This window comes from Cyprinus carpio, chromosome A12 (assembly GCF_018340385.1).
Source record: "Cyprinus carpio isolate SPL01 chromosome A12, ASM1834038v1, whole genome shotgun sequence".
Taxonomy (NCBI): domain Eukaryota; kingdom Metazoa; phylum Chordata; class Actinopteri; order Cypriniformes; family Cyprinidae; genus Cyprinus; species Cyprinus carpio.
In genome coordinates this window covers 10,307,154-10,318,051 of record NC_056583.1, presented here as the reverse complement: position 1 = coordinate 10,318,051, position 10,898 = coordinate 10,307,154, and the positions used below count along the sequence as shown (strand labels likewise).

The window sequence follows — 10,898 nt, the reverse complement described above, 5'->3', positions numbered from 1 at the left end:
TCCTTAACTTTTGCAGAATCCAATACTGATTTTTAATGTATTTAATTTAAGCAAAAGACAAGAGAGAATCAAAATATGAATATAGGAAGAATATGGTTAGTTGCTTCATTAGCCTATATTTTGATCTAAATTAGACTGTATCATTTGTGAAAATGCTGCAGAAAAAAGAGTGTTGTGTGTTTTTTTTTTTTGTGTTATTGGTATAAAATATAAAAAAGAGGATGTGGTGTGTATAAATGTGAATTCACTCTCTGCCAGCAGGTGTGGCTTTTGGGGAAGAGGTGATGCAGTTTCCTTAATTACCACTGTAAACACTAAATGCATTATACAGAGGCAAAATTAAAGGAAAATGCTACCTAAACTGTTTCTTAAGACAGTCAGTTCCCCTCAGAGATACATTCGTACTTCTCGCATTGTTAACAGTGAGCTTGCTCTGCCAGCTAATGTCTTTTCTCCTCTTTGCATCTTTGGCCTCTGTTAAAGGGATACTCCACCCCAAAATGACATTTTTTGTCATTAATCACTTACCCCCATGTCGTTCCAAACCCGTAAAAGCTTTGTTTGTCTTCGGAACACAATTTAAGATATTTTGGATGAAAACCAGCAGGCCTGTGACTGTTCTATAGACTGCCAAATAAATAACAGTGTCAAGGTCCACAAAAGGTATGAAAGTCGTCGTCAGAATACTCCATCTGCCATCAGACATGCAATCTGGGTTATATGAAGCGCCGGGAACACAATTCCTCTGTCACCATTCTCCTCTGTGTCTCGGATGTTACAGAAGAGCATACGCAGCATTAGGTGATATGGAGAGACACAGAGGAGACTGTTGACAAAGGAATTGTTGAATAAAGTCATTATTTTTGTTTTCTTTGCTTACAAAATTGTTCCCTTCACTTCATATAACTCAGATTGCACGTCTGATGGCAGAACGAGTATTCTGATGATGACTTTCATACCTTTTATGGACCTTGACACTGTTATTTACTTGGCAGTCTATGGGACAGTCACAGGCCTCCCAGTTTTCATCCAAAATATCTTAAATTGTGTTCCGAAGACGAACGGAGCTTTAACGGGTTTGGAACGACATGGGGGTAAGTGATTAATGACAAAATTTCATGACAAAATTTAATTATCCCTTTAATGCCGTTTACAGACTGAAATAAAACAAAAAAACGTCAGATTCCGATTTATGGCAGATCGGTGTATCTCTGCTCAAACTCAAATATTAAACTGATTTTATTTTGGTGGTTTTGCTTCATGTTTCAGAGTGAAGTGCTGCACTCGAACACATTACCCGCTTCACTCTGAAAAATGCAGTGCATAGGTATTTTTATTTAATTAAATCACAGCCTTCTCAATATGACTATGGCATTAAGCCATAATGCAATACCTATTATATATCGATATATAGTGCACCCCTAATTAAAATGAAATTATTTAAAAGAAAATAAATAAATTACCTAATTTGGGCGCCCCTATGGATGAAAGGCGCCCCTTAGCATTTGCCTATTTCGCCTATGTGACGGGCCGGCCCTGAATGCAGCAAAAGCTTTTAGACCAAAGAAAGTGTTCTCAAGGCTTTCCATGTCCTCTTTTGAGTGTGCATTGTTGCCCTGTGTTCTTAGAGAGTCTGTCTAAGTTAACATGCTAATGTTTCATTACAAAGCTGTTTTTGATTTACAAACAAGGCCATACATTATACAGGAGGAACACTTTTGGATCTTGTGCTGTACTAAAGTCTTAAATTTAGACTTTGGTGAGGGAAATCACATTTGAGATCAAATTTAAAGTGGTGCCGTTAGCCTGTGAAGTATTATTGCAGACCACCAGAGCTAATAATGTGCTTAGTTATAGGGCACAATAAATCTTTCTTTTTAAAATCTGTCATAGATTCTTATAAATAGATAATAAATATTGAGAATCAACTCTTTTTTCGAATCTAAAGCCCATCTCTGTTTAAACTGACTGAATTACCCATTGAAGATTATAAATGCTTTAACACTGTTAGATATTTGAAGACAAATGAACTGTGAATTATGCTGCAAGGTCTGTTTCTTGAAATATACGATCATATTTTTATACCCTGTTTTTAAAGATGAAACATTTTTTCAGATATTTGATTTAGTGTTGTTTTGTTTGCTGGAATGTAAAGATACCCATATTTTGTTTAAAAGCCTTTTTTGTTTACCGTGCCAATTATTCAGGGTTTGCTTGACACTGCTAACCTGTGATTGCCAATGAAAAATAAAGTTCGCTTAGAAATCATGTTATTGCTCTGTTATCTTTTTTTTTTCTACTGTTGTATTATCTTTTGTGGTTTAGTGTGTTTTCTCAGCACCAATAAATAAAAAAAATATATTGTATTAGCAAGCAATTTTCTTTACAGCAGATATTGTGCATTGACCTTGCTTGTTTGTGACAGTAGTGATTTTTTTTAATGCAGCTGTTCTCTAAAACTCTAAATTTACCAAAATATACTGTAGAAAAGTAAAGTTGAAAAGTAAGGTAGAATTGTTTTCTGAGTGTACCCTGTGGTTGAGGTCAAAAAATGGAAGGAGAGCATGTAATCACACTGTTCTTAGAGACAGGTGGCTCTGAGGGCATTAGCCTGTCTTAAGGGGATGAGATCAGTCCCAAGCCAAAGCTTGTGTCACAAAGGGACATTTCACAAGACTGGACTAACAAACTATTTAAAAAAAGAAAAAAGAAAATTACCTTTAGAGAGGTGCAAATGGCAATAAAGCTAGGTGATGGCACATACTGTATTGAGTTTGGAAAGTTGGGAAGGTCTTTGGATTCTAGAAAGAAAACAGCTGCATCTCTGTGACCTTCATCTGCAGGGGGTGAAAATCTCCAGCTTCCTCGCAGCTCAAATCCTTGAGATGATTAACACTTTAAAGAATTGTGTTTACTCATGCTCTGCCAAATGCATTTCAGTCACACACCAACATGAGCTTTAAAGTGGAGTAGTTATTGGATTGAATTACTGAATGATGTGTGAATTCCAGAAAGCGGAATTAATCTGAATAAGGAAGATTATGCTTATTAACAAAGCTTACAGATAATGCTTATTAATAGTTAGTAAAGTAGTTGTTAAGTTTAGGTATGGGGTATAGAATTAAGAGATCTAACATATGCATGACCATATGTTAGATCTCTTAATTCTATACCCCATACCTAAACTTAACAACTAAGGAATTAAAATGTGCTTTATGAGTACTAATAAACAGCCAATAAGCTATTAATATGCATACTAAAAAGCAACTTGTTAATAGCCAGATTTGGTCCCTAAACTTGAGTGTTACCAAAAAGTTTGCAGTTGTCACTTTATGATTTATTAATATTAACAAGAAGAAAATTGTTTATTGAATTTATACAGTTATTGTGTTTACATGAATATACTGATAAGATCTCAAAGGAGTAGCTGTTTAAAAATTAGTCTAACACAATAATAAATTATAACCAATACAAATATATTAACAGCACAGTTCAAATGTTTGGGGTCTGAGTTTTTTTTTTTTAAGGAATTTAATAGTTTTATTTAGATGGATGCATTAAATTGATCAAAAGTGACATTAGGACATTCATAATGTTACAAAACATTTATACAGTATTTCAAATAAATGCTGTTCTTTTTAATCATTCTATTCATCAAAGAATCCTAATGTGTGTGTGTGTGTGTGTGTGTGTGTGTGTGTGTGTGTGTGTGTGTGTGTGTGTGTGTGTGTGTGTGTGTGTGTGTGTGTCTAAAGCAATCAGATTTTCCATCATAGGAATAAATTACATTTGAATTGCTTCAAATTGTAATATTATTTCACAATATTACTGTTAGTACTGTATTTTGATCAAATAAATACACAAGAGAACATTTAAAAAATCTTTCCGACCTCAAACTTCTGAACAGTGGTGTAAGTTATTACAAGTTTTACTAATTGTACAACTTTTCCTTGTAGAATAAAAACAGTAAAACAAATCTTTGTTAAACTTTTGTAAAGAAACATATTCAAGTCCTTTCACACACATACAGAATGACTCTTGCTACAACTTCTAAGGGCAAGAATAATGCCTCAGGCTACTTTTGAGCTGAAGGGCACAGTTATTACTAGACGTATGATGCATTGCTCATCTGTAGCCTTTAACCTAGAGATGTATTTTGCAGTCCCTTGTGGAGCTGTAATTCTTGTCTTCCTGGTACCAGTGCAGAGGGCAAATATCATTGATCATCACAGAAGGAATATACAGGTCAGACTCATTCATTCCAGGAGAAAGAGCTCTCGCTCATAATCACTTGCAAAGAAATATGATCATTCTGTACAGTGGTGCATTTTGCACATTTGGGTCAGGTTTAAAATTGTAACAATATTCCAAGACACGCTTGCTGAACTGCATGCAGTCGCTCTAACCTCATGTACTTTTATACTTTTGAAGATTCACTACCAGTGTCAACATCCATTAGGATCCCAAGGAGGTTTGCATTAACAAATGGAACCCTCATGAAGCAAACCTTGGAATCCACTTAAGTACAAACAAAAAGAGCACAGAAAGCATTAGTGCATTAACACTGACAGAGAAGAGTGAATCAGACGAGCAAAAAGCTTGCAGTGCTCCTGTATTGTGTTGATTCACAGAGTGTTGAGTCAAGACCTGCCAAGATCTCAACCAAGATCTTAGTTTCAAGAGTAAATAGATAGACCACGAAACAAAATAATGCAATGAAAGATTGGTTTTAATGAATACTTTAAGTGTAATGTAGACATGGCAATCAGGGTTGGGTGCTGTAGGAAGTCTCTGGCTGTTGAAGAAGGGGCTGGGCTTCATTTGTTTTAGAAGCAAGAGAATTATCCTGTAAAGTGACTGAAGCATCTTTGGCACGCAGCTCGATTTCTGTGAAGGAAAGATAATTCATATCTGCCATCTGAAGACACACAAAAAGAGAAAACGGACATTTATTATAATTGGTAATGACACTTAAATACATATACTCTTATATCAGATTGTATAGGCTATAATCTGATACAAAAATATTAAAATTACACTTCAAACTGCCACTCTGCTGTTTTAAGAGAGATGTGCTGACCTGTCATTTCTCATTTCCTTCATAAACAGAAACCTTTATTGGAAAACTAGTACATGCGAATAAATTGAGGAGAAAATATGATATTTTTCGAATCGTGAAAATATGATTCTTATGAAAATCAGTTTTTATGAAAAGTGCAAATTAGATTTTTCCGGGAGGATGGCCAGTTGCATAAACATAGCCACTATGTTAGAGTTCACCCCAAAATGGAAATGTGCTCACCCTCAGGCCATTCGCGATGTAGATTTCTGTTTGTTTCTTCATCGTAACAGATTTGAAGAAATTTAACACTACATTACTGTAAATGGCTCCCTTTAGAATGACCATCCAAACAGCTGATAAAGGCATCAGTAATCCACGCATCTCCAGTTCATCAATTAATGTCTTGTGAAGCGAAAAGCTGCGTGTTTTAATAAACTAATCAATCATTAAATGGTTCAAATTTAAGTCCTCTATTCATAATACTGCTTTCACCAGTTAAAAGTCCCCTCATCTGAATCAAAAGATATCAGCACCATCTTGAAGATTGTGATTTGCAAGTCAAGAACTGTCCCAAATATACAATTTAAGATATTTTGGATGAAAAACCGGGAGGCTTGTGACTGTCCCATAGACTGCCAAGTAAATAACACTGTCAAGGTCCAGAAAAGTATGAAAGATATCGTCAAAATATTCAAAAATATAACAAAAATAATGACTTTATTCAACACCACAAGGATGTGCTGTTTCTACATGTATTTAGCTTTGATTTGAAAGAAAACAGCGCATCCTTGTGGTGCGGCTGATACAGAAGAGCATACGCAGCATACAGTGATATGGAGAGACACAGAGAAGACTGTTTACAAAGGAATTGTTGAATAAAGTCATTATTTTTGTTTTCTTTGCTTACAAAAAGTATTGTCGTTGCTTCATAACATTACAGTTAATTCACTGATGGCAGATGGACTATTCTGATGATGTCTTTCATACTTTTCTGGAACTTGACACTGTAATTTACTTGGCAGTCTATTGGACAGTCACAAGCCTCCCGGTTTTCATCCAAAATATCTTAAATTGTGTTCCGAAGACAAACAAAGCTTTTATGGGTTTGGAACAACATGGGGGTAAGTGATTAATGACAAAAATTTCATTTTGGGGTGAAGTATCCCTTTAAAGGGTTTTTTTCACTGGACGAAACATTATTATGGATTATGGATTATGGACTTGTATTTTGTCCAAAAATGATGGTTTAAATTTAAAACACCTTATTGATGCATTGTTTCTTGTACATAGCTTTTTACTTCACAAGACATCAAATGGAGTCATGTTGTGGGTTATTGTGTTTGTATCAGCTGTTTGAATTTTCATTCTGATTGCACCCTTTCATTACAGTGGATCCATTGTTGAGCAAGTGATCCAAATCTTTTCCGGTCTGTTCCCAATCTTGGAAGGCCTGAGGGTGAATAAATGTTCAGCAAATTTCCATTTATGGGTGGACTTGGACTATTCCTTTAAGACTGTGTCTGACCAACTGGCAATTAGTCAAGGGGTAATCTGGCTTGATATTCTGTTAAATTTAACATTTCAACACTTACTTCAACAAATAAGAATAAGACACTATTAAAAAACTTTGAAAATATATAATTTAAGACTACATTGATTTAAAAAGTACTTTAAAATCATCCTTCTTTTTTTTGCAATTGAATCACCTTTAAAAATATCACAATAAAGTATTTAAGTATTTAGCTTATTTTACAAAGTATTAAGATTATTTTCAAGAGAATAGTTATACAACTTCACAACCACAAAAGAAAGAAACACTGACTCATTACTTGAATGAAATTTTTTAACCAAATATAATCCTCTGACAAAGGCTGTTTCATTTACTTTCAGGTCTATGTCAACCTCTAGTGGACAAACATTAATGTTACACTTAATTAAATGCGTTTTGTATGTTCTTGTTCTCTTTCCTGATCTGAATCACTCACCAGAGCCTTAGACACGAGGGATTGCTTTTGTGGACGACACACTGACACAGTGATGAATATGAGAGTAGCAACTATCACTGCAGCACAGGGCAATATGAAGATGAGACTCACAGCTAGGGGGAAAAGTATATATACACATATGAGAGTGAATTTATAAGACATAAAAATAGCAAACAAAGATTAGTGGGAAATGGCACTGCATGACTGAGTCACACCCTAATTTATGATGTGATATTGCTTTTATTGTATATAAAAGTAGGGGCCCCTTGTGCTTTTAGGGGGCACACACATCTTGACCAATTTTCCAGATTATTGGAAGGTCAAGTAGCCTATCACAATGCAATCACATTGGCCTTAGCCAAAAAGATTTCAAGTTCATTTGTTTGACAAGTAATCTTTCAGACAACACACATTTAGGCACTTTTCTGCATCTGTAAACTTGACACATATAATTCACAAACGTACACACACCAAAACTCTGCATCATTTTATAAATAGGCTAACACCTATATATTTGGTTGCATTATATTGATTTCCTAATTCATAATATGATCAAAGATTGCACATGTGGACGTATTCGGAGAATCTATTGAACATATTTTAACTCACTCAGATGAATGAAATGATTTGAAAAAAATATATATATTTTGCTGAACGAAATTCAAATATCAAGTCAGTAAAATGATCTGATATATCACTATTGCCTAAGTTACACAACACATATTTTATGTATATCATGGTATGTAGCAAACATTTGGCTTCACGTTTTAAAAGTAGCCTATTTGGGCAAACGCAGACGGATCGATGAATCTTTCATGAACGGCCATCAATAGTGGCGCGCCGGGCTTTCTTCATGTGGTTTCTCTTCTCTGCATTAATTGGACTTGGAGTAATTTATTTTACTCAGAGTTTAAATGCACAATAAATTGCACTTTTCATACCCTAACACCACAGGCCAAACCATCTAGTTTCAGAAAATCTGTTTCTGAGCAGCACACTCTGGAATTTGTTTTGTTCCTGTATGAATCAGTATTTTAAACAAATTGGTTGAATAATGATTCAATGACTCGCTCATAAAGACAGTCACGTGTCGCCACCTACTGGCTTAACGATATAGTATATGAGACACTAAAGAAAAACACATAACATTTTTTAGCTGCAAGCAGGAACTAAGGGGCCAAGCACAACAGAGCTGTATAACTAAAGCTGTTTTGATCCAAATGTGGTCAAGCACAGTATCTTGACACAAACAATGATTTTTAATGGTCATGCTTATTCACATGGCTCATCTTTCCATACATTTAAAGGAATATTTCACCCAAAAACAAAACTTCTGTCATCGCTATGTGTGTCCCCATTCACTTTATCACAACTCTTAATATTTAATTTTGTGTTTCACAAAAAAAAAAAAAAAAAAAAAAAAATGCAGGTTTGGAATTAAATCACAGTGAGTAAATGATGAATTTTCATTTTGTGCCATTCTATGTTCTAATTGTGCCACAACATGAGGAATACTTTGTATTCCACTTAATACAGGAAACATTTCAAAGTTACTCATGAAAGATAAATAGTTTGAGATAAATGTATTATACTTACGGCTGCTCTGCACATAGATGTTGTAGGATGTCTGGAGGTTGCTGATAATATTTCTCACACTCAGGTCTAAGCAATATGTTCCTACTGATCTGAAGGTGTAGTTCAGATTGAATTGGTTCCCATAGAGCCTGACTAAATTGCAGGAAGTTGGACTGGGTGTGTGGCAATCAGACAAAACTCTCCAGCACAGCCAAACCGGAGGACTGCACACATCACATGCAATAGAAAAAATAAATAAATTATAAAAAGTCAAGTCTGTTGACTTTTTTCAACATGATGAAGAATAAAAGACTATATGAAAAATAACAGTCCTCCCAAATAATTTTTTACTTTCTTGAAATACATTTACCTTCCTCCAATCTGAAAGGACAGTCTGCTGCTCTGGTCCACGTTATAAGTTAAAGGTCCTCTCAATTCAATGCTCTTTATGACATCTACAAAACAAAAATAATCTTTGACATGTTAACACCGCTGGTAGCATATAAAGAGTCATTTAAAAGAGATAATAATTCTGCACCCACCTAACACAGTCAAATCTACAGAGTACAGCCCAGTTATTCTGGAATGTTGGGGTGTATTGGCTTCAATGCTCAGTTGAAATGTATAGTTCCCTGGTAAAGTGTAGTGACACGTCACATAAGGCTCTGGGCCTTTACGTACTTCCCTAAAAAACAATGACAACTGTAAAGAAAACAGTTTCGAAGATAAACATTTAGTTCATTGAAATGGATTTATTTGTTCAAATAAAAATCACCCATTGCCTAAGTCCCATGTGTATATGAAAGTGGCAGAGCGCAGGGTATGCCTCGGGTCAAAGTGCTCAAATGAAACCACGGTGGGTATGAAAGATGCCAACTTCCCACTATCCCGCAAGTATGTTGAATTCCCTTCCATCTGACGGAAAATGATCTTTCCTTTGACATTTCCTATAATGGAATAGAAACAATGTAACCACCAAGTAACCAACTAAGTCAAAATACATAAGAGGACTAGTCAGCTTACCAGATAACTGATGGGATAACTCGTCGGGTATCCCAAAAGCAAGAGAGGAAATCAGTGTGAGAAGAGCATAAACCAGAACACTCCGGATCCTGATGGAATTCAGTCTGCAGCTGCAATATAAACATTCAACACTAAATATATTTAAACTGAAGATTAAACAAAATAAAGTCATAATAGAAAATCATATGTTTATATCCTTTACTCAGAACTATAAGCTATACATACCAGTTCATGTGGACTCGTCAGCATGGATCTCTAAATGTGTACAGACGACAGCTTGTGACTTGTGATAGTATGACTGGGTCAAGCTTTTAATGTCTTTCATGCTGTTTGGTAAAGGCTTGAAATCATATCCACGTGTTGAATCCTTATGCTCATCTGAATAATGATGTGTGTTGTGCTGCCAAAGAAAACATAATCCATGCGGAAACATGTCTAATTCACAAGCCCATTCCTCTACAGATGCCTGGATAGATTTTAGAGGATGTGAAAAAGTCTCTACATAGGCTATTATTCCAAAGCTTTTCAAATATGGCATGTAGACTGGTGTTAATAGTCACTTTTTACACATTAAGAATTTCTCAGGAACTCCAACTACAGTAGGCCTACAAAATAAACGGCCACAAAGTGGCGCTGTAAAAAGTCAAACGTTTATCAGATTATTTCTATCACAGTTGAAACATCTGAATTTAAAATCAGTCTTCGATATAAACATCACTCTCGCCATCATGCTTGTTAGGGTACCAGTTTCAATCCATAATTGCACAAAATGGTCTTTAATTACTCAGAGAGAAATGGAAATTTAAGTGTTAGAATATTTTTTTTTTTCATGCCGAAAACAGTCTGCATACAAGTGAAATGAAACAGGTTGGGCGGACTCTCTCCACCATATTCCATCATTTCGTGTCTGACTAAACGACTTTATGACTATATTATAATGTATAACCATCTGGGTAGTAACTGATTACATGTAATCTGGATTAGGTAATCAGATTCCAAAAATTAAGTAGGCCTACTTGTAATTAGATTAAATTACGATTTAAAATACTCGTAATCAGACTACAGTTACTTTTTATGGATTACATGATTGCATATTATTTACATAGGCTAATATCAAAAAATTATTCATAATTTATTGATTCTCCCTAATTCGTCTTTAAAATGTTCCTTTTTAAAATGACCTAATGCTTATATACATTCAGAAAGTCTTCCAGTTTGGTGGAAGACAGTATTTTACCACTGGATTTACAAAA

General features: G+C 35.0%; 1 protein-coding gene across 1 annotated transcript; it reads right to left on the bottom strand.

Annotated features, from left to right (window-relative positions):
- Positions 1-3,885: 3,885 nt before the first annotated feature.
- tmem130 (transmembrane protein 130) lies at positions 3,886-10,021 on the bottom strand. The gene is made up of 8 exons (XM_019075697.2): positions 9,871-10,021; positions 9,646-9,755; positions 9,398-9,569; positions 9,165-9,307; positions 8,993-9,077; positions 8,644-8,846; positions 7,048-7,160; positions 3,886-4,918 (listed from the first exon to the last, which is right to left on the bottom strand). The coding sequence occupies exons 1-8, from the start codon at positions 9,876-9,878 to the stop codon at positions 4,766-4,768; spliced, it is 987 nt and encodes a 328-aa protein (XP_018931242.1). The 5' UTR covers positions 9,879-10,021; the 3' UTR covers positions 3,886-4,765.
- Between the last annotated feature and the right edge of the window lie 877 nt (positions 10,022-10,898).

Excerpts from the sequence above, each read along its gene's own strand:
- tmem130 (XM_019075697.2), bottom strand. Across the intron at positions 8,847-8,992 it reads TCCTTTCAGATTGGAGGAAG|TCCTCCGGTTTGGCTGTGCT; the intron begins GTAAATGTATTT and ends TGATGTGTGCAG. Across the intron at positions 7,161-8,643 it reads CATCTATGTGCAGAGCAGCC|CTGTGAGTCTCATCTTCATA; the intron begins GTAAGTATAATA and ends TTTTCCCCCTAG.